The sequence below is a fragment of the Ambystoma mexicanum genome, chromosome 10, assembly GCF_040938575.1.
Source record: "Ambystoma mexicanum isolate Mex_15411 chromosome 10, UKY_AmexF1_1, whole genome shotgun sequence".
Classification (NCBI taxonomy): domain Eukaryota; kingdom Metazoa; phylum Chordata; class Amphibia; order Caudata; family Ambystomatidae; genus Ambystoma; species Ambystoma mexicanum.
In genome coordinates, this window is record NC_090932.1 from 696,689,294 (window position 1) to 696,714,409 (window position 25,116).

Sequence of the window (25,116 nt, forward strand, 5' to 3'; positions counted from 1 at the left end):
TAGTGCTCTGCTTTGTGAAAGCTGTTGCTCATGCTGCTGGTCTAAGCACATCACCTTTAGCAGTGCATGTGAAATAAAAGGGCAGACGCATGTACTTGCTCCTCCGCCCCCTCTTTCCTGTTCTTTTGTAGACTTATCCTGATTTTAGGAAGTACAATAGACTCGTGTGCCAATTAGCTGGATCCCTGAAGGTAATCTCGAAGAGATGGTTCCTCTCATATTCCATGCAATTGGCCAGGCTCAGCTTAAGAGCTGTAGGAATTGTACATGTGCGTGTTCATCAATTAAGTCATGTCGGGCACTAAGAGGTATAGCTGTTTTGTGTGCCTGTCAATATCCAATGTTTAAAAAATAAAATGTATATGGTTATAGAACCTTTCACAAATACATGTTCAAAACAAAATCAATAACAAATATTTCATTTGTTATTACTTAAACACTTTAGAATTCAAATTTTTGTGCTGTTACTTCATTATGAACAGTGAAATATAACCCTGAAAATCTAAAAGGTTCCATCATTTTAAAATTTAGTTTTAAAAATCTAAGGAGATCCAGATCCAAAGATAACGGATTTCCTCCTCTGAAACGATACCAAAAATTTTCAAGAGATACAAAAACAAAAAAGTAAAAAACAAGCGGACCTAAGAGGTTAGGAGGTTTGGCAATGCAACACTGTTTCAACGTTTCACGTGCCTTTCTAGATTAACGCAGCCTCCAAATCAGCGTATCTTCACATAGCCTTATGTATTTTGAAGTAATAAAATATACAATTTTGAAAAACATTTGTCTATTTTTCGCTTGCTTCAAATCTAGTATAACTCACAGAAGGCGAGACAGCTGTTTAGCTTTTTTTTTCTTTTTTACTTCGGTTGTTGATTCAAGATGCCTTTAATTTGCATGTACCTTAAAGATTCCAGCTCGGGCAAGCGATGTGAAGAAATAAACACAATTAATTTTCTCTATTTCGTTAAGTGGTGGTAAGAAAACCTCCTGGGGACATTTGCTACTCGAGTTTTAGCTGCTCTGCATAGCGTTTTCCAATCACTGCCTATGCAGAACAAAGCAATGACACCGCCATCTGCATATAGATTGAGTTTGAAGGAGGTGTGGATGTTTATTGGGTTGCTAATAAAACAAATGAGGTGGCTCCCAAAATAGGACCATTTCTTTTTTTTTTCTTTCTTTTTTTAGTCTGGGTAAACCGTTCTGTTTGTGTTTAGCCTGCGAGACATTTTATCCTTGAAACATATACGTAAACAGGACTACTTTTAATGAGCAGATACAAGAAACTGCTGATCATCTTTATAGTAAAAGGCTAGTTTTTAGTTTTCACTCGTAGCAGTAGCACTATAAACCTGTGAGAAACCATTGCTATGGAAAGTATATGTTGGCCTGGGACTTGGTTCTCTCGTTTGTTGTGGGTGAATGGGCAGCCAGCACCATTCTGGTACTTAGCCGGGCATGGGTCTGCCTCATATGAGTCTGGGGGGACCAGTTTAAAGAATGTTGATGGCGACTAGAGTAACAATACTGTCTGCATGCTGCAGACTAGGTGCAGATTGCCAGCATCGAAGGAGGAATTTGCGTAGCCAAAAAGAAGCAGCAGATTGGTGGTCTTTTAAGAATTGATCTGGGAAGGATGGTTTCCTGCATGGGACATAGAATATTCCTGTCAAGCAGAATAGCAAGTGACAGTATGACGAACACTCGCAATTCATTGAAGTCAAATGGAGGTCACTGCTCAATGGCGTGCATCACAAAGATATATTATGCATTGCTTATGAGCCATTTCATTTTAGCGGCGCACATGGTCTGTGATGCATTGTAGCTGGCCCATCAGGCAGTTGAATAACATATTGAGAAAGCAATTGTGAGGTACTGTGCCGAAATTACGTCTGCACTGCAGGGGCATACTGGTGAGTAGTGACTGAACCAGCTACTCAGCCCTCACTCTTCTACAAACCAACAGTGATCCCAATGATAAAGGTATCACAGGGACAGTTAAGAGATATAACTCCTTCACCTTTTGTGGTAAAGTTGCCCGAGAGAAGGCTATACTCTCAAAAGGGGTGTGAATATGATTCAGTAGGAGTCCAAACAGCAAAATACAAATATATTTATTTGAGTGTGTTTTCGCCATATCACTGTACAATTTAAATATAACGGTGCAAACAATATGCAATACACAAGTTTTATAGAAAGGGAAATACAAAATTAGTTTTAAAGAGTAGAGAGAGAAGATGGCCTTTACAGGAAGTATAAAAGAGATGCACAGGACTAGAGCGGAGAGTGAGAGCATATGAATTCAAGAGTTAAAAGTAAGAGAGCGGAAGCGAAAAGCACAAGGAGTGTGAACAGCCAGGAGAAATTGGGATTGCAACCTCAAAATGCAGGAAGGAGTGTAAAAAGGGATAAGGGAAGAAAGTGAAGGAGCGAGGCCATGAAATCACTTAAAGATGGTAACAAGAAAATGAAACGTTAGACGAGAGTCAGAATAGAATAGAAAAGAGTTGGAGAGGAGAGATGTGATAGATGTACATGGACATAGAAGAAAGAAGTTGAATGGCAGCATTATACATGGAACAGAGAGGTGTAAGATGAGAGCCAAGGCCAACTAACCGGGCAACACAGTAAACAAAGTAAAAAATAAGTGAAACAATAAGAAGTTTGGTAGCAGAGCAAGATAAAGGTGTGAGCACTGCAGAGATAACGCTGTAAGAAACACACACGCAGTGTTAGATATATGAGCAGAGAAGCAAAGAGAGGATTCGAACATGCCTTCAGGTCTTCTGCTACCAAAAACCTGGGTGTCAAGATGGCCAGGAGAGAGAAGCATAGAGGGTGGAGGAAGAGGGGGGAGATTGAGTGTTAGCTAGAAACAAAGAGCTCAGTTTTTGTAGAGGTTAAATGGAGAAAGTGAGAGGTCATCCAAGAGTGGATAGCGGAGAGGCTGCTAGAAACTATAGAATGGAGAGTCAAAGGACAATAACCGTCCAGAATTTCCAATCCAGGTTCTATTAAATAATATGCATATTAATGCAGGTTGTGTGTTCAATTAAAGTATGATTAAATAGTAAAACGCTTCACAGAACCCACCCTGTGGAAAGAACGGAGAATAAGCAGGAATGGAAGGTGCAGCACTCTGCAGTGGTAGAAAAGGCAACAGGATTGTAAAAAGGATATTCACAGAAGATGAATGGTGACCTAGCCAGTCCCTAGTCCCCAAAACTGGACCAGGGCGGTAGTTATTGGTCAATAATACCTCTGTGGTTTGACGGCATCGAATCAAACTTCTCGGTATTGTTTGTGTGGTTTGAATGCGGCCCTAATGAGTCTGTCGCTTTGTCCTTGATGGGGGGCAGGTGTTATGATGAAGTTTTCTGCGGTTCGAGAAGTGTGGATTTTGAGGACCACCTTGGCTGATTCAACTGCGAACATGGGGTCGGGTCGACTGTCTGAGATTGGCAGGAAACACGCTATAGGTTCAAAAGTCTGTTAAAAGGCGGCGGGCACAACAATACACTTAAAGTTTGACAGGGGGTGCGACAGCGAAGTGGTTTGAGAGTGCAGAACAGACTGAAATCTATTGAGTACCAAAAGCAGCTCAGATGATCCTATGGGTTTGAAGGGTCGAACAGCTTGAATCACACTTCGTAGCATTTCAGCGATAACAGAAGGATCCTGTCTGTATGGACTGTCAGGTTGCTGCAAGTCCATATCCAGGGACTTGAGGATAAGGGTAGTCCTTGTTCTATGGCCCCCACCACTGGCAGGCTGGCACACACTGCCAGGGTTACTTTAACATGCTTAGGTCCTGGGAAGCAGTGTGACCACCAGAAATGCAGCTCTTGCTTCAGCAGCAGGTCACCCCCAATGTGCCTTTGGGATGGTTAGGGAGCAGCGCATTCCTCTGTCTTGGACACTGTCTTACCCTCCAGTGGAGGGATTTGGAAAGTCAACTCTCCCAACAGAGGTCCAGTGAATTCTTCCTTGGGTATTAGTTCCAAAGTAAATTTAAGGAGTGGGAGACACCTTATTTCAAAGGCAAATGTCTACAGGTGATTTTTTTTTTTACCCCTACTTACCTTATTTCAGCAGCGACAATGTGCCACTGCTGCACTTTAAAGTTACACCCACTGTATATTTCTGAGCCACTGGCCACAACCTTTGGTCCTTCCCACTTTATATTTTAAATCTGTAACATGCTACTAGCCATGGCCTTCGGAAGTGCCCACTGTACATTTAACAAAATTACCAGGAGCCGCACTCAATCACCAAGTGCCCTTATGCTCAGGGCAAGGTCCCCCCCCGTCCCAACAATTCCCATTTGCCTCCCCAGCCGTCTCCCATACTCCTCAAATACTTGTTGTACCGTGTGAGGCAATTCCTTTCCAGATCTCGTCTTTGCAGGTAGCTGAGGGTGTCTGACCGAATACCCACGGCTCCCCCCTTCTCCGTCAAATATTTTAAAAAGCACTGAACGCATTCACCCTAAACCACAAAAGGATCGTGAGTCAACGCTTCATGCCCAGGTTGTTTCAGACCCTTTCGAATTCCGTCCAGCAATTGATTGATTGATTTATTTTTTTTATTTTATTTTTTCTAAGTTCCATGCAAATTCGTGGCACGGTTCAAAACATATAACAGGTAAAGTATGTGTATATATATATATTCATATTCACACACCCCTGGATGGATTTGAGCCAAATAAGCAGCAAGTCTGTCACAAAGCCCTCATTGGAGATTGTTTGTTTGGCACAAATCCATCCTGTAGTTTTTATTTTTCTCTTTATTTGGCATAAAGCGTGGTGCCCCTGTAGCCAAAAGGTTAGTTGGATCTCCTATGATTCATTGCTAGTGGAAAGGCTTTTCAGTTCTGAAAGCCCGGCATTACTCTATTCAAGAATCAAGTTATGAATCAACATTGGAACGTGCCCTAAAATGATACAACGGGTGTAAAATTGGTAGTTTTGAGGATGGGGAGCATGTAGGTAGGTAGGGAAGGATGATTGGTGAAGGTTTGGGGAAAGCATACTATTATAATTTTTTTTTTTTCAAGCAATACGTCGATCGAGAAGCAGTGCGTATGGCAAACAAAAAAAGGAAATCCTCAAACTATGATTCATTGAGATGTGGCAGTCATTGTGGTTACTAATTGGGTGAAGATCAGTATTTTAAGTTAATTTAAGCATTTTTGGGAGAAAATATATTTAAAAAAATGCTTTCTAAATTAAATTAAAATGTGCATGAGGGTTGTAGTAAGGTGATTTGATGTTCTGTGTTTGTGTATTGAGATCGAAATCTGTTTAATTGAACCTTGTTTTCTGAATATAAACTGAGTCACTGAGATGTAAGCATGGCTCAGCCATGAACACATTTTGGTTTGTTTTGATTGGATTTGGTTTTCACGTGAAGGTCCGCTTCTCAATTCAGTGTTCTTTCGTGCATTTCTCAGTCAGGCTTTATACAGAACTTTTGAAAGTATACTTTAGGATTGTTTAATGTTTAATTTGTTTGAAGGGAGGATGCGAGGAGGAGGGAGGATGCGAGGGGTATTAAGGAGGTAGATTAGTATTGTCGTTTTTGGGAAAGAGGCTTTGGAAACAGATAAATTTGCACTATTATGCATAATTTCTTGTTTCGTGAATCGTGACAAAAGAAGAATATACAATCTAAAAAAGGTGCATATCAAATGTAGAAAATTAGATTTCATAATAGTTTGGTCCGAAAATAAAAGAGTAGGAGTAGTAGTTTGAGAACTGCGATTCTTGGTTTCATATTGCATATTTGTGTATTAGAAATTGAGGGTGTTGTGACCTCACAGTCGTCAACAGAGGAAACAGATTTCAGGAACTAAGCTTAAGGCATGTTGCTGTGGAGCGCTGCAAGATGCATTTTTTTATTTTTTTTATTTTAACAATGTTTTTAAAAATTAAACACCCTAGCCACCTGTGTAGTAAATTACATGGTTGCTAATGGCAATCTAATCCGCAGAGGCAGGCCGAGACTGCTGGTAATGCTGCCTACGTTGAAGGACCCTCGCTTCATTTTGACCTTTAACTTGGGTGCAGGGCAGTTAACGGTAGGGTTAAACTATTTCTGTGATGCTTAATGTTAAACCCACCTCGCCCCAGTTTAGATTTTGTAAACTTTTATGATGGTTCTGAAAATAATCGTGCGGTTACGGAGGGAGGCAGTGGATGTAGAAAAGCTACTTCAACTATATTTTTTCACTGAATTTCAAGGGTTGTGTTGCACTGAACCTATTCACCTTAAGTGTCCCTTAACGTTTTTTCACTGAATATATTACTGAATAAAAAACTACCACCTGTACTTGAGTATGTGATCAGTAACAATCGCCGTGCAAAGTTCTTAATCATGGACTCTTGGGAAGGTTCAACACTATTTTGATCTGTATCCGCTATTTAAAGTTTACATTTTAACCTGTTCTGCTGATATGGGCAACCTCTATGTTTGGATTTTGAATAGAAGTCCTTGTGTGATGTATTCTTGCAGCAGTCCGCAATTTTCACGAAGTACAGTCCGCGTATTTGCTTAGTCTTTTAATGCTAGGCTTTTCCACAGACAGGAAGCAGTTATTTAAAACCACAGCAACGCTTTTCTGTACATTCCCTTCTAGTGTAATACAGTCGGTGACCCCTTCCAATTTGACAGTGAGCTCTCTGTTTCCCTGAGTAAGACTTTGGCCTTCATGTGTACAGTGCAGGAAAGAACACTTAGCAGACATCAGGGGGACTGTGCAGTGTGTTGCGCTTAAAGAAAATGAAATTCAAATGAGGATACTGGTATTTAGTTAGTGGCTGGAATGTCTGGGACATTCTTGTTTTTGTCCGGTCGCCAATAATCACTCCCCTGTAGCAGCCGCCATTTGTAATGCAGAAGGAATTCAGGGTTTGAGCATGAATGCTCAGCAGCTGGCTTCAGTGCCGGTACGGCCCTCCCTGCTGCCGCTACATAAAGTACTGTCCTCTGCAAAGACGTTTCCGTTGTGCACCTTGTCCTGAGACATGGGTCTATGACTTTTTGCACAGTTAGCACCTTTAGTATTGCTTTGCTTTTCCCGTGTCTGAAGTAAGTATGGTTGAACCTTTTTGATTGCTGGGACTCACCAATTCCCCATGTTAACACTTGTATCCACTTTCTTCCTCGTCAATTCCCCATGTTAACACTTGTATCCACTTTCTTCCTCGTCAATATCCAATTGTCACTTGCCATTAGCAAGTTTTGAGGACTGCCTACAGCACTCAAAGGAAGGGTTATCCATTAGACTCAGGCGTTCTAATTGGACTGTAAACGGTCTCCTCCTTACCCCAAAGCACTCCCTTTCTCCGACACTCCCCAGCCAGTCAGATGTTGAATCAATTTGACGGGGATGTACGTGATGGAGGGCACTAGTCACTGTACACCTGCACAACTGGTACCTGGACTGGTCTTGGCTTCTCCCCTTACCTTGACCTTTCCTTGGCAGCAGGCAGCATGCAAATGCGCACCATCTAGACAAATGGATATGAAGGAACCACTCAAACCTCCTCCAAAACTCCTCCTTACTGGGAGAAAGTGGTTTCCTTGCCTGCTGGTAACATGTTTAAGATTTGCTTGTCATCTTTTAAATTTGAGTGATGGTTACTTGCTACATAATGCTTAGCTGCTCAGACACAGGCATAATTGCCATTTGTCCTCTGTTTGTCCTCTGTTTGTGCTATATATCTAGTAGCCAATGATCTCCCTCTGGCCTCGGACAAGTGCACTCTTTTGATTGCCTGGAAAACGAAAGCTTCAGTATTGAATTTTGGGGTTTTGGCACATATAGAGTGGCCATAGCTCTGTGGCCAAAATGGTGCTCAAGAGAGGAAGAGGTCACCCTCACAGTAAGTCTCACGCCGTAGTCCCTTCAGCAGTGCCTCGTCCTGGTCCTTGTGTGTCGTCCCGGTGTAATAAACCAGCCCATTTTCCAATTTATGAAATGTATTTATTACATCCATTCGTCTTCTTGCATTGGTTAATGGCAGAATCATTCAATGCATGCGTGGATTGCAAATCCAGTTTTTCATCACTTGAAAAAGGGATGTTCATTCATAAGCTTTATTTCGGCAAAAGCCATAAAAGCACAGGTATACAATAAAGTATTCACTATACATAAGGTAATTAACAACCCCACTGGAAACCTAACTCCACCGTCCGGGGCTAACCATAAATATTTGTACACAAAAGGAGAAAAGCTACACAACCTTTAGTCTGATAAATTACTCGTCTGGCTACCAGAAGATGATTAGTAATGACCCATACCCATTAGTCCTGAAAAAATGCAACAAACTTTCATAGATTTGATCATTTTAATTATCATATTCAAATTCAATAAAACATTGTAAAGATTTTGACCCATATGGTGGGTATAACACCAACCTAATGGGATAATTTATATACCACAAATTCACAACATATAAGATTCACAACCACATGACAATTACAATCCACTATGCATTTAAACAAAGTGTTAACAACAACCATATCCCGACATGTTTCAGTTCTTTGTTGCTTCTAAATGCTAGAACTTTCTTCAGGGGAGAAACACTTTTTACATCAGTTTTCACCACCATGTAATCCTGAGTAGGGGGTAAAGCAATCCAAGATAGGGCCACCTATAAATGTGACTTAAAGTAGTGCCAACGTCCAACCAAATAGCAAAACTTCTTAAATCAAGTTTATTTATTAAATGGGTACTCCAAGTCACCATTTAATAAATAACCCTCCTGGTTCCAAGATCTCCACTATGAAAAACGCAGGTATCCATTGTTAACTTTAAATGAAATCACGTCTTCACTGTAGGATTCACTTCAAATTCAAACGCTGCTTGTATGCTAAAAAGGGGTGTTTCCACGCTATGGCATATCTTAGAGTCTTCGGGACCCGACTCTCACCTGGGTAATCGGCTACATGAGAGTCGGGTCCCGAAGACTGAATGATATGACATAGCGTGGAAACACCCCTTTTTAGTATACGAGCAGCGTTTGAATTTGAAGTGAATCCTACAGTGAAGACGTGATTTCATTTAAAGTTAACAGTGGATACCTGCATTTTTGCCTATGTGCAAAAATATCTTCCCAATGCTGGAGGGGTTGCGGCCAAGAGGGAGATTTTTTGCCTATGTGATGGATATACAGACTGACGCACAGACCGTACCTCGAAGTATCGCGTGAAGGTTAAACGTTGCCAGCCTAGCATGACCGGGCCGCTCTATTACTGAGGAGACTTTAGGGCGCATCTGGCAGAGAGCGGCGACCTCGTCTAGGTGTGTCACAAACAAAGAAAATGTGTACAACATTATCTATCCGTGGTACCCAGTCTCCATAGGTTTGATGCAAAAATATCTTCCCAATGCTGGAGGGGTTGCGGCCAAGAGGGAGATTCTTTGCCTATGTGATGGACTTGCGGGCTGGCCCAGGCTCCTGGAGCGAGGTAGTGCCACTCATCACAGAGATGTAGGTCTCTGCCTTATCGATGTATCAACGGGTGAGTCTCCCTGTGAACCTCTAAAATCAGTCTATCCAATGAGTATCCTACAACTTCTTTGATAACTCGGCTACTGCTGGCTACATGCATAACTCTTGCCAGGTCTTGGAAGAATAAAGACAGCCAGCAGATTAACATTTGGTGGTAGAAAATCTGGCAGATTGCAGCAGCCGAGAAGGTTGGGGCTTTGATCCAGGACGAATATGCTGGATGTGTGTCCACATGGCTTCCCCCTTCAGGAGTCCTGTGAGTGTTAAGTCAGGCCTCAAATGCTGCGTCCGTTCTCTCGTGCTAGAAGCTCTTGGGTTTGCGATCAGTCGCTTGCGAAAGTGGTTGATGTAAATGATTGGATTCTCAACTGTGGCTCACATTACCCATTTGTATTCTGTAAAGTTATGCGTTCCTGCTCTGTTGCACTCAATTCATGTTCATTTTGTTTTTGATAGCCTTTTGTATACTTTTCCTGCAAAATGGATTCAAAAAAAGCCTTTTAAAAAAAAAAAAAAAGCAAGCCCACACCCTGGCTTCCCACATCCGGTAAAGCGCTCCGCTGCTCTTGAGGTAGGTCTGCGCTTTAAATAATAAAATAAATAAGGACCTATACACTTCTTTAATCAAAGAGCAGACTTTTTCCCCGAAAAGAGTAGGTCTGCGTTAAGCCTTATGGCAAGAGAGCTTGTTCCATAAACTGGCCTTAACTTGGAACCCTATCTGGGCTTTTCAAAGCAAGGTCCTACCACCAATGCAGTGTCCCAGGACCAGAGATTTCGATGGGGCATTCCCCTTGATGGTTGCTTCAAGGTAAGGTGGCTTATTTACTTAAGGTGTTAATGCACCAGGCACCTCACTTCGAAAGTGATGCAGGATTTCACTGGGGACCAATGTAGTATCGTCCCATAGAGGACTTGTGGATATTTGTGTAGGCTCTCGACTAATCGGATTGCTGCTTTTGTGCGATGTGCAGTCACTGTGGCCGCGGGGCAAGTAATCCAGCACCCAGCCAGTTATCATATTAGTGATGGGAATTGTCTAGGGCATTCCCTGTTCATGCTCGGGCTTGCCTGACCTGCAAACTAAAGTTGTAAATACACTCCCGAGTGTTATCACATACCCTGTCCAATATTCATCCAGAATTTGAATTGTAAATCTGTACGACAAAAAAAACCGAACGCTTAATTTCAGAGGCCATGATTTGTGCTAAAATAAGTGACTAGGTGGTAAATTCACAACTCCAATCCCTGAACCAAGAATGCAGGGGAAGACCAGATCTTGAAAGTCAATCTAGATTTCCGTGTTTTCGCTAAAGCACAAGCTATGTCTGCGCTTACACCGCCAGATAAGTCGGTCACACTTGTTGAAACTGTGATATGTGAAGGGATGGTACTTGCATTTGCTTTTGCTTCTTGACAAAATCTTATTCTGCTCTTGTATGTCATTTGGCATTTTCGATGCAACTATCACTGTTATTGCTTCCAGCTGTTTTCAAGAATTATTTCCATGCAAATTTGGCCGAGCACTTAGTTGATGGCAAGATCCAGCTCGCCATGCCGACGAGTCGGGGTCTGTCGGATGAGCATATGCTTGACTGATGCAAAAGCAGGTGCATCTTTTTAAAATTTGCATTGTGGGAAAACTTTTTTTTTCTCAGAATAATCCATAAGGTGGTTTGACTTGGATTTTAATTTGTTACTTTATATAGTGCCTTATTGCTAGACCAAGTGGCTATAAAGCGCCCTAACTTCAAAGATTTTGACAAATTGCAGACATTTTTGCCTATTTGTGGAAACTAGTTGGAGGGTTGGGTCCTGCTGTGTAGGGCAGGGAGCACACAGAACACTCTAGGGCACTTGGAGTGGGTGTGTTCAACGTGTTTGAACACATACAAAATCTGGGAGCCCCTCTACCGTCAATGAGCATGGCCAAATAGCCTGGTCGATGGGAGGCACCCTGCTCGGCAGGGTCTACAGCCACATTTTAGCCCCTCCTGTGTGAGATGGTTTATAGTGATATTTTCGAATACCAAAATGTCGAAAGTCTTAATATCGAAAAAAAAATGGTCCATGCCATGCAGAACATATTGCTAGAAAATATGTTCATGCCTCCACATCTGCAGTTCTATGTATTCATTATTGTTCGCATTCATAATGTACAGGCCTGTGTTCAGTGTTATTCAAGCTGGAGAACCGCCAGCATATGGTAACATTTGCACATGCTACGAGTCATATCTTGCCCAAATTCCTGCATTTAACCTAGGCCACTGTTCCACTGGGTGCACTCCCCCCTCCCCTGCACTTCTTGTCTGTGCACTTGCACAATCTAAATGATACAAGGCCTAGTAGGATAATTTGTCTTGGTCTCCCCTGTTTCCCCCTTCCCTGCCAGGTTGCGCCTTGAAACACTTGTGTATAGGCGCATTATAAATAACCGATCAATCAAATCAAATCCATGGTCTGAAGACCAGCTTGTACTAGGTCCCATCAGGCCCTACAAATGCCCCTTTCCCCACCCACCCATCCATTTACCTTGATTTGGAAAGGTTAAATCCCCCCATGCTTGTAATCCTGTGTCTCCAAGCACGTTAATAAATTGCATAAACTATAAAAAAGGCTTTCTCTGAATCGTGCGTGAGCTTATTTTGATATCACTGCGCTGTATTGGGCCGTATCGATACCTGGTTATATAAATAGTGTTAACTGTGGTTACTTCAAAATATATCCCCAAACCAACTTTGTTAAAAGATGGAAAACGAATTGCTGTTGAATTGATAGCGCCATTTGATGAATACTACTTCTTACAAAGGGAAAATATAGTTTGTGTGTTCTGTACTGTTAATCCTTAACCCAATTTACAGTTTTGATTTTTGGCAGTGTGGGTATTTTCGGAGTAGGAAATTGTTAACCTTGAGAGCACTATGTGGTTTTTGGTCTCTGTGCTTTCACTGTGTGCCTGTGATCTAAATTCGTTTGTAATTGCAACACTTCGTGGTAACCGAATTAAAAAATATTTTCCCTTGTGGCATGAAGTTCGCTGGACTGGCAAGCTTTTCTGAGAATATTCATAAATCAACAAAGCATAAATCCGTCGTACATAATTGATTAGTTGAGACTACTAAATAAAAATATCTTGATTAGCAATCCAATGTATATGTTTAGCAAATTTGTATAGCCTTACTGTCAAAACGGGCCAGTGCAAGACCTGTGGCCCCGGAACGGCAGCAGAGGGTCTAGGGGCTTCACAGGCTTGCTTCGCCACTGGCACTATGATGAGAGGATGACTTGTGTTGGACATGTGACTGGACACTGCCCTTGCAAATTCAGCAGGGCTTCCACTAGGGCCTCGCAGATGGTGAACACGCTCTGTTATCGACGGAGCATTTAAATGGAAAGCTTCTGATCAGTGATGGCTCATTGATGAATCATTGTTTCTGACGTGTTCCATTCACTTTTCCTTCGCATGGTACGTGATAGCAAGCATGATTCTGTCTCACAATGACTACAAGAAGGTGACCTGACCTTAGCATGCAATACCTTTTTGATGTGTTTAAGTCTTGAACGTACATGCCCCAAACTCAGAGGATGTTTTTTAGCTTCACATTACTTTGCATTTTAGCTCTTGTAGTTTTCCATTCAAGAATGGGAAAATAAAGTTAGCACCATACAATTTTTAACATATTTCTATATGGATTTATATATTTTTTTTGGGTGATGATTTATTGTGAGTTTCAAGTCATCTCTACAAAACAGTATTCTGTAAAGCCAAACAACTATTTCTACCAACTAAAGTGGGGAAGATATTTGGTTAAGTGCTTACCTCGCAAACTGGTCTCAAATCCTTGCTTCACAATTGACTAAAGTGTGTGATCCTTGTCAAATAATTGTATTTCACTGCGTTATCTGCCAACATTAGAAGTGCCCACAAGCTATTCAGTTCTCATGTGTACAATACAGAAAAAAGCTCACTCAAGGAACTGCTTCACATATAATGCAATTTAGCATCATCACATTGGTTACCAAAGACCACATATGAGATAATGTTCTGTGGGATCACTTCCAGTGATGACAATACATATGCAAATTAGGGTAGGATTCATGTATTTTTCACACAGCCACGCAAACTATAAACCTGGCAACTTTCAATGGAAAGCAAAGTTCACGTTTGACCTAAATCGGATGTCAGCATGCACTTTTTCTTTCAAGTTCCTATCATATGGCATGTACATTTACATTGCTTTGCGTGGTTGATCCCAACTATAGAACCTAGCAATAGTAGGGTAAACAATAATCTTAGCTTTTGGTGCCATCATTGAATTATTATGGTGCCCAAATAGTAACATGTACAATAATCGGAGCAACACATACTAGGGCACGGCCTCTTTGAATGAGCAATGCAAACTGTCACATGCACACAGACCTTAGGCTTGTGCATTTCAGCCATTAGAGTTCTGAGCGGGTGGCTAAGACCCTGCTAGTCACCGTGTCTGAATGGCATGTGAATGGGCGGATGGAAGGTAGAATATTAACTAAGCCGGAGGGTTGATTTTAAGTGTATAGAGAATTATGCGAGTAGCTATAGTTCGATTTTGTATTTTATTTATATTTTTTTGTCATGAAAGGTAGCTTCTTTCTTATGGCACAGGTGTTGTGCAATAGTGTTTGTTGTATATAAGGGCAGGTCGGTGTTTAGGAGTGGGGCTGTGACTACTAAGTTACAAAGGGATGGAGTGCGAGAGCAAAAATGGGTTGGCTGTACAAACAATGTCTATTCCCTGGATTGAATCCATGGCAAAGTGCAGTGCTTAGTCTCACAAGCAATGGAAGTGTGAACATAAAGGTATATACCCGCCCTGTGAGTGAAGTTTGGAGTGATACAACCTAGGTCCTTCAAGTGCGTAACAAAGAACATTCCCACCATACATGTCTATTTGTGGCAGCAATGCCTACCCCTCATATGCTTTGGAGTTGCATACAATGCCGACTACAAAAGAAGATACAATTGCAACTAACTAGCCTCGTCGAAATTGATTGAATAGCTTGACCCAAGGTACGTTGGTGATGCATTGCCTGCCCTCCGATCCCAGTTCAGTGCAATACCTGGCCCGCTCTCAGGTTTTTATCTTGTGCAAGTTACTGGATACTTTCTTGGGTCCGTCATACGGGTTGGAGGGGCTCAAGGGGGGGGGGGCAGGGTGGCAGCACACTGACGATGAATGAGAGAACGAGGAAAGGTAGCTGAAGGACGGACAAGAGGGAGGGAGTGTAAATGTGGGGGATCTGTCTGCTGGATGGACCTATGGATCAGAATGGAAGGGCGGGAATGGGCGGGGTTAAGAGACAGGAGGGAACAGCCATGTTTTGAAGGCTTTCCTAAAAGGCAGTTGATCTTCTATGAGATGAAGAGTGAGGTGGAGGGAGTTTCAGAAGTTGGGTGCAAGGATGGAAAAGCGGGCCCCTCCTAGTCTGGAAAACTTGATAGGGAGAACTACCAGGAGGTGTGCAGAGCCTGATCTGAGCATTCGGATGGGGTGGTAGAGTGAGAGCTTGCTTTGAGGAATACAGGGCCTTTCTTATCGATGGCACAGTGGCTACTGCACATGGTTTTGAAGGAGGCCCGTCGGCTGATGGATAGCCAGTGCAGTATCCTGAGTGCAGGGGAGATGTGTTCTCTGGGGCAGAGTGCAGGGAGGAGCCTTGCTGCAGAGTTTGGGATCCCGTCGGAGCTTCACATTCATGCACTCCACATCCTTTCACATGCATGCACACAGTAGCCTTCTGCATGCGCTCATGAAACCGATCACATCCAAGGACATTGCAGTCTGAGCAGAATGTAGAAATCAGCAAAGGTGTGTAGAGAAGGGATGCGAAATAGACTATTGAATTAGGTCTGAAAAGAGATAGGGGGGCCGGGCGAGCGAGAAACTGGGACTCTGGTGGATGAATGAGGAAAAAGTGTACAAAAAAGGAAAGGGGTAGAAAAACAAAGTGTGCAAAAGTGAGCAGCAAAGTCATGAAATGGGGAAAATGCTGAGGAGCAGAGAAGAAAGGAATGACTGATACAGGAAGGGCTAACCCATCTAGTACCATCCTGACTCCTTCCCAATATTTACAGCCGAAGACTAAGACAAGTCTGCAGTTTCCATCTGCCAAAGTGTTCATTAACAATAAGCATTGGGGTCAGCCCGCAGCCTGGATCTGTTTTCCTTTGTATAGGCCCCATGCTGTCCTGGAGGCTGGTTCATCGCAGTTGGTGATTTATAAGAATGAAAAGCAATTCATCATTATTGTATCGTGTATTGTGATGCTGCTTATTTTATGCCTTGGGCAATGTTTTCCATCCAACTTTCTCTACTCCTTAGTTCATGCTACAGGCCAACAGCATTTCAATGCAATGAGGTATGAACTGCACCTCGATCCCCAAGCTGCCCCATCCCTGCACTACTCTATACTGGTGCTGCTGTTGCTAGTGTACTTCTGGGTCTCCTGTGTTTGGAACGAGAGCGCTTTTTAACAGTGACGATGATGACTCTGACTTAAAGAGCTTTCTTTACAACGAGTGGACGTGGTAATTCAGCCAGGTCATGCGTCTGCAACCTGCAACTCCCATAATCGCTCGCCACTTACCGTGGTGGCTAGGGCTGATGGGATTTGTAATCCAAAACATCTGGAAAACCATAGATTACATACCTCTGAGCTAGTGGCACAGCCGAGCTTACTGATCCACTGGCAGAATAGACACTGGTCATTCGACTGTACGCTCCATGCACATCACGGTGAATTACAATATGTGTTTTTAATGTTAAGAGATTCATGATAGTTTTTTTATTTTAAGTGATGTAGCACAGATAATAATAATTTTAGTTTCTATCAAACAATTGTGTTGATCATAACTTGTTGCATGCCTCCAAAACGTCATAGGAACAGTAAGTAAACAGTTGTCTCTTTTTTGTTTCTATTTTTAGGTAACCTACTTGGGGAAAATTTCCACAACTGGGATGCAATTTTCATCGGGTTGTACAGAGAGGTCAGTCATTGAATTGTGGAAAAAGCACACGCTAGCCAGAGAGGATGTCTTTCCTCCCAACACCCTTTTGGAAATTCGCCCCTTCCAAATTCGCCTCCACCACATGGACCTCAAAGGCGAGGCCACCCTCCACATGGACACGTTCCAGGTAGCGCGCATTGCCTATTGCACTGCCGACCACAATGTCAGCCCCAACATCTTTGCATGGGTTTATCGAGAAATCAATGACGACCTAACCTTTCAGATGGACTGTCATGCGGTGGAGTGTGAAACCAAACTGGAAGCCAAGAAGCTGGCGCATGCCATGATGGAAGCCTTCAAGAAGACTTTCCACAGCATGAAGAGCGACGGGCGAATCCACAGAAATGGCTCGTCTGACGAAGTCTCTGAAGAATTTGAATCGGATGATGGCTGACTGAACACGTTAGTGGTTTGACAAAGGCGGTAATGGCTTAGGGGAACGGGAGTCAATGGATGCAACAATACAAATTGAGAATGACGAGACTGCCAAACACTTCGCTGACCAGCTTTCTAAATCGAAGGCGCGATCCAACCTAAAGATGTGCATCGTTAAAGTAATTGAGTAACAATGAAATCTGCTGCTGTTGCTATGATGTTAACGTGAGAATGAGCATCTTCGCTCCTCATTCAGTCCCCTTGGTGGCTTGGTACTATTCAGGCGTATCCGCTCATGTTGATACCTTCCAATTTGCCTTATGAAAGTCATCAAGCAATGTTGGTGGTAGAACCTCCGGGACAGCGCGGCAGTCCGGAGCCCATTCTGTAGCTCCGTATGGAGGGATTTAAGCCTGGTCTTTATTCCTGGAGAAAGACATTGACGCCACCTTTGCGTATTAAAAAAATCGTTTACCATATGTGCTTGAAGCTGAAGAATTGCTTCAGAAACACGGAACCGTATTTTGCTCATCCTTATCCATTTTATTGTATACAGTTGTTTACCCTTTCTGTCCTCGTCCGTTATTGGCTCTTTTCTTTTAAACTCAATACCCGATAGTGTCTGCACCCAGTGTATAAACAAAGTGGGAAGTAGCTAGTTTGTATTAGTCTGCTTGAAGTAACATTTATATTAAAAGCCAGGTTTACTTATCTTAACTCTATATAAAATGCTGTCCCGCAAGCAAGTTGAACGAGTTCTTTTTTGGGTCATGGACCCACCTGATGTTAGTGGTCCTGTTGCCCGTTATGGTAAGCTCGTGGTCCATAATTTACAAAATACTGCTCTGCAGTCTTCCACGCTTTTTAGGGACTCCTTTTGGAGCGGCTGTTACAGGAGCATTTTGCATTCTGTTTGCCAAATGGCCCTACTCCAAGGTAACCCTAAGCCTAACCTGATATTTTTCGCCACCCGCACCTTGCATGCTGGGAATTGCAGGCCAATGATTATAATGACAGAAGTCAAACTAGGTGTGTGTGCATTCAAAACGCTGTTGGCCAAAAGCCTCTCCCTGGGTGTAGAGGTGTGCACGCTGGTATGGGGACAGTTAGTAATTGGTAGATTATTGGCATAGTAGCCACTTTAAAACTCTGGGACACAGCAGAAGCCATACACAAAATCAGTTTACTGCACATCTACGAAATGTGCTTCTTTAATGTGAAGGCACGGGGCATATTAGTGAATAACCAACCACTGACTAGAGCAGGTGGGTCTGCAACCTGTGGCTCTCCATATTTTTTGGGCCACAACTCCCATCAGTCCTAGCCATCACAGCCAATGGTGTGAGTAATCATGGGAGTTGTAGGCCAAAGCATCTGGAATCCACAAATTTCAGTGCACTGGAAGAGGGGATTGCCGCTTTAAATGGTCTATATGTTATTCTTCTATCATGTCCATGTTAAGAGAAAAATGTTAATTTCTCATCTGGTTCCTATTTAAAGAACAAACTCCTTAAATGTCAGCGATGGGAGTTCATGTCGTTTCCTGGGTCATCCTGTTTACTTTCCCAGCATGCTGCTAGTGCTGTGGATGGGAGGAGCTTCTCTTCTACGCAGGCTCCTGGTGGGATCGTCCTGTGTGGAGACCATCTCTATGGTCAAATGTGTCCACGCTTTTGTATTCCTGATTCCCCTTTGCAGCACATTTAGTAGTATACTTCACCCCGTGGGAGTGGAGGACCTCAAACACGCAAACCTAACGCCAAGAGAATGCATCTGTGGGAATGGCCTGAAATTGTAGGATTCGACTGAAAAATTCAAGCAAATGGAAATGCATATTCGCCTTCCCAAATGTTATTACCATCACATCCTTACGTTTTCTACCGTTTTGGGTGAAATATTTCAATTGAAAAGAAACTCTGCCATACTTTGTCGAATTACAGTGAAGTTGCCTGTTTAGTAAAGGTTTGTTTTAAAATGTAATGATGGAGCATGGAAACAGAGAAAGGAATCACAGACTTCCTCCTGCTCTTGTGGTTCCTTTTTCTGTTTCTACTAACACCCTGATCTATCACAGATCCCTCGGAAATCAAAAATACTGTGTATGACCTATTGTATAGATGATGGAACATGGTACATGAATTACTGGTCCGTTTCTAAATGCTTTGAAGTAGGTCCTTTCTTTTTTTAAAGAACATGAAGCATCAATTCTACCGCAGAAAGAAAGTAGATGAAATATGCAAGTTTGTCGAATTAATTACGCGCAATCTATTCTATAATCTTGCCATGCGCTCGACCCAAAAGTGCGTCATAACATGAATGTGGTGGTTGCTGAGTTGGTTTGATTCCAGTAAATTGGTGCAGTGTGACGTGTCCGACAGTTCATAATTGGAATTGTCCTCTGCAGCCTCCTGGCGAACTCAAATGTCTGCACGTGCATTCAGCAACGCAGAGATGCACTTTAGGTCTGTCAACCATCTTATCTGGAGTAGGTCTAATGTACTTCTCAAAAGGATTCAAATTCCACATGCCCACCAAAATCCAATGAACAAGGAATCTCTCCCAACCTAAAAGTCCAAAATTCAGTTTCCTCTTGGAGGCAGAATGCTCAGTCTGTCCATCTTGGATCAGGTGATTTCCATCCAACTTGCGAGACTACCCAATTTGTAACAAATGCTTTGTTCGGCCCTGTGACTGGTCTCCTTCCTTTCACAGGCATAGGAGCATGGCCGTCTAGAGTGCATCATACAGAGATGGGACACATTTCTATATTGCAGAGTTGTATGGTGACTCATCCCGCTTCTAAATTCTGTAATATGTTATGTTATGACCCAATTCACTGTTCCTCACAACGGTGTGCTGGGTTGGCCATGCCGACGTTCAGACCTGTAACTACAGGCCAACCACAGATGTCTGAGGTCAAATGAACCTGCTGAGCTATGGTAAGAGCTCAACTGCCTATGCATAATAAGTGTCCTACAAGACCAAATAGCAGGTTACTATGGATAGGCTTCTTACAAATGCCTATTCATACATTCCATGCAATGATTAAGGGGGCGGTGCCACCAGAAAGTCTCTATAGGAGCACGGAAGACCATAGAGCTGGATACTGCAGTATCCATGTATGGGATGCCTGCCGGCACAGCTCCTACTTGTGCCCAATTCTCATCATGCTAACTAGGCACCTCCAGATCAATTGCAGGGTACACTCTGTGATTTATTGTATCCGGCATTTCGTACGTCCCCAATTTGATGAGCTGGCATGTTCACATTACATACTCTTACTCCAAAATTGTTATTGAACTCCATCTTGTGCAGAGCCCCCCGACATCCTCCAAGATGGACGCTCTCTTTCATTGTACAATGACATTTTAGTAGATGATATGGATTACTGCAGTCCGCCAGCTCATTAGTTGCACAATGCCGCACAGATGCACTAGGCACATGACCCTTTCTTGTGATGTCACCATTCAGCATTGTAATGGATTACCTAAATAATTGATATGAACCCTAATAAGAAAGAAGTATTGGGGCACAATCTCCCCATGTGTTTCGTAAATTGCTGTGCATGTGTCTTTCCACAGCTGGTGACGTCTTGCAGTTCATAGTAGGTTTTCTTCTGCTTGACTGGATGTGTGTTGGTTTTAGCATAATAAGTGGTGATGGCTGGAAGGTTTAGAATTCATCTTAACCTCTGGCATTCCTCAGGGCAACCCTCCAGACCATCGTTCTTCACCTGCCAAGCCATTACATAAGGGGAAAAAACCATATGCAAATCAGGCTTCTCCCACCCCAAAATAGGCAGTCCAGCCCAAACTGCTAGGTCACATCCCTTCTACACAAGACCACAAGCATCCCCAGACATGTTTCGGCCTTGTTGGGCCTCATCAGTTAAGAGTAGCTTGTGTCTCTAGGCCCAGTAGGCATGGGGCCCACGTCTGGGCATACCTGTCCCACTCGGGGTGACTACAGCAAAGCAATGGGTGGTGGCTGCAAGGTTTAGAATTAATCTTAACCTCTGGCATTGCTCTGGGCAACCCCTCCAGACCATCCTTCGCCTGCCAAGCCATTACAAAAGGGGAAAGGCTATATGTTGCTTTAGTGTGGCTGCCTAGTCACTTATGCAGTGATTTCAACCCAATGTTCCATTTTATTTATCCCATGCTTAAATTCTTCTCTAGTGATTCCCAACAGCATGGTGCCATCTTAACTTTGTCTTTAAAATAGATTTTAGTTCTTTGTCAATAGCATTAACCCATGCTTTACTAACCTGCACACCCGCTGCCCACAAAATGTACTTACTAAATAGGCCTCTGGATTTGGCAAAAAGCAGAACAGTGCATGGAAAGCTGCGACTCACTCTTCATGTGATCCTCCTGTGTTCTCGGTTCTGGAGTAGGCATCAAGCAGACCCAACACCCGGCGATATTGAGAATGTCATTACCCCGTCTGTCAGTCTTGGGTCAAAGATGTGTGTCCTGTCACAGTACGGTTGATCACATGCTGAACCTCTAATGCAATTAACACTCTAAGTGAGGGCTAATGAAGCGTTTGTGTTGCACTCTGTGAGAGGGCAGCCTGTGTTCACTGCCCAGTGTGGCACTGGCCTTCTGGGTGCTTTTAGTGTATTAAAAAGTGCCAGCCCATGCGCTGTGATAGATTTGCCTATCCGTGTGCGATTTCAACAAATCAATATCTCTGTAAGACCTACATATAAAAATTGAGTCCTTCTATTACCATAAATGTCATCCACATAGATTTACTTTATGGCCAGTAAACATATCTTGTATTAGGGAATCATAATACTTGAGGTGTGGCTCCTCACGTGTTGGACTGGGACTTCCACATTGACTATACTGGCCAGGGCTGATGGGTGTTTTAGTCGAACGCATCTGGAAAGTGGAATGGTGCACACCCTTTCTCTATGAAGACATGTACTGAAACGTAACATGTTTTAACTCTCTAGGTCAAAGTAAATAAAAGCATCTAGTTGACATGGACTTCATACAAGTCTGTGCCCACCCTTTAGTTATTTATCAATGTTTTATTAGGTTTTCCGAATTGGAACCATGTGACCATAAAACCCCAACTATACAGTGTTCAAACTCTGATCAGTAGCAGTATAATAGGTGGCCGGCTCACATCAGCAGACCGTATTCCAGTGTTGCATCAGTTATTTGCATAGGTATTATTTTGGACGAGAAAAACACGGAATGCAATCTATTGTTCGTTTTCATTTTTTGCATGAACAAATCAATAATTTTGTGCATTTGTTTCTGGTCAGCTGTTTGCATGTAATTCTGCATTTCCGTTGAGAGTTGGGTCTTGGGAAGACATGATGGGAACTGAGCTGCTAGTAGTTACAAGGAATTGCAACTTGTAAGCAATAAGGTCTCTTCCAGGCCAGTTTCACTTGTTGTTTCGCATCCCTGCAGCGACCTGCGTAGTTGCATTCTTTTGTAATCGACCTATTTATATTCCAGGGTGTAGATAATTGTTTCATTTTACATAGTCCCTTCATTCTGTTCCCTGAACATACTATTCTGCACGTCTGGTTCTACTGTGACATCGCAGAATAACCATGCTTGCATACGTTTAGAACTGTCACAATATTTATGAAAAAAGTGAATTTTCTATTAACATTTATTCGAATCTAATTGGAGCAGTTGCAAATATTATTCAAATACGTTCATCAAGAGCAATTCTGCCACTGTTTTCTTCCTGCCACACATAATCTCTTTAGAGACCTATGAAATGATTGAGCAATGTGTTACGTTGTGAATGGCTGCCCTGGGACACCCTCAGCAACTGTCCTTTTCAAAATGCCTTGTCCTCTTATTGTGATGTCACAGTGGGTTATGGAATTCCCAGCCAACTGCTGCGATGTCACCGCAGGGAGATATGAAACTCATTGGACCCACGGAAAGCTGAGAACGCCCACCACTCCAGCTGCATCAATCCAAGACTCCCTACAAGACTCCCCACATCCCTCATGCATCCCCTCTTCACCACCGCCAATTCTTGCCCATGGGGACTGCACATGTGGAAAAGGGACGCAGGCTACACAAAATGTGATGGTTAATTTAAATTTACGGGGTAATCCACCTCGTGGAATGAAGTGCCGTCGTAGAAAAGAAGCTAGAATGGTCTGTCATTTGTATACCCTTGGTGGGGTATACCCTTGGTGGGATATATCCTCGTCGTTAGCTACCCATCTATGATTCCATATGTACTTGTATTTTGTGTGCTTCCCTGCTGCACTATCGTGTTTGATCATAACAAGTAATGACTAGACTGGATCAGTAACCTGCTGTTTTCGGAGGGAAACCAAAATAGCATGTCTTGGGTTTATCCTGTTAGGTCTAAAGGATGCCTGCGTGGATTGCAGGTGTTGGTTGTACGAGTGTGCTGTATGATTTGATAAGAACATTCATCTGTAATTGTGATCTGTAAAGCTGTTACTTATCACATAGTCAAGACCTCTATCCATAAAACGTTTTTGGGGCTATTAGCTGCTACCTATACGGACTTTTATACCAGCTGTAGTATTATGACAAAATGTGTATACATGTGAATAACTGTATTTATTCTAGCACTATTAAATGGTTCTCATTACAGAATAACCATACTCTGTGCAAGACACTAATTGTGCAACACCACATATTGGACATGCTCTGCGGTGGCATCCATTTATCGTCATCAGTTGTGCATTGGGACCACCACCTCCTCCTACGTTCCGAATCGTCCTGTATCAGCACGTAAACTAATTGTGCATGGCCAATGGCATCATGTATGGGTCCTGTCAGTGGTAGTCCTGGATGTGTTCTGTTTCAGTCTCCTTATGATGGGGCCGTAGCGATGAACTAGTTGGATCGCATCCAAAACTGAGCTCTGCCTCCTTTTTCACTGGATCCTGTGATGCAGGTGTTACAATGAAAGGTTAATCAGTGGGGCACTACAATGCCACAGTACAACAATCCAAGTAAACAAAGTGTGACAAAAAGAACATTTGGAACTGTGAATATGCAAACGATGTTGCTTAGATATGTATTGCATGTGTGCATCTTTTAGGTTCACGGTGCAGACTGGTTGGGGTACCCCGGAGGTTCTGGTTGGCTAGTCTGTGTTAAACATGATGTAAGCATAATTATTACTAAGGGAAGTCGACTTGTCTTGAATGTGACTGGGAACTTTTTGTTTCATGTAAGGATTCTGTGTGGCCCTACCAACAACTAGCCAAGGACTGAGTGTATGTCCGTAGTTCCCACTCCAAATCAGTCTCTTCTTAAACTGTAAATGGTTAATGCAGGCCTAGAGCTGTTTCTAAGGTTTCCATTATTTTACTAAGGGTTTCAAATATAATCTGGATGGAGAAGTAGGCCTCAGGGTATATAAGTCATTTTGAGTGCTACATGTGCAGGCCTACCACAGCAGCTACTAATAACACGTGTCTAGATCAAATCCCTTCAAATCTTTGTATTGTCCCGTGGATACAAGTAATTATACATTTTACAAGACAGAATATTATGGCACGCCCGCAATGGTTTTTTCTACAGGCTCATGATAGTCAACAGGCTATAAGCTTCTGTACATAGACTTTCATTTTATGAAGTTTTTATCTTTGAAATGTGTGATAGTTTAAAAGATTAAACAAAGATTTTATGGGCGAACTGTGAATATATATGAAATCCTATGTGCTGAAATTTGATATAAACTGTGCGCATTGTATGTTAACAGCAATGTACCTGTATAAACGCCATTTTTTTTCTTTCTCGAAAAAGGGAACCAAGAAATTGTATGTCTAAGTGTACCTTTACAAATGTTATAGGAATTATTTACAAATATAAAATATAGATTATTTACCACAACTGCATTGGATTTGTTTATTTTATTTTTTTAAACTTTTAATTGCATTTTCAATAATGGATTTATTTTAATTGACAGTTAATTATATCTAAATGTCTTGCACCCCTCCCGAAGGTGGGAACCAGGAAGAGATCGAGAGAAACCAAACAAAAGATAGAATTATCCAGTTCGGACAATGCAGTTACATTTTTACATGTGTTTATGTTTTATACATTTTCCTTATAAATCAACAAGGTGCTGGCATTTGCTCAGCATGGAGAGGCCACGAGTGTACTGTGAACTTTACAAAAGTGGTACCTTTGACATTTC

General features: G+C 42.4%; 1 protein-coding gene across 1 annotated transcript in view; it reads left to right on the forward strand.

The window, feature by feature from the left end:
* Positions 1–24,809, forward strand: part of PID1 (phosphotyrosine interaction domain containing 1) — a 467,977-nt gene extending 443,168 nt beyond the window's left edge. Inside the window, exon 3 of the mRNA XM_069618307.1 lies at positions 16,487–24,809. Coding sequence (XP_069474408.1) covers positions 16,487–16,963 — 477 coding nt within the window. The 3' untranslated portion in view covers positions 16,964–24,809. The remainder of the gene's footprint in view (positions 1–16,486) is intronic.
* The last annotated feature ends 307 nt before the right edge of the window (positions 24,810–25,116 follow it).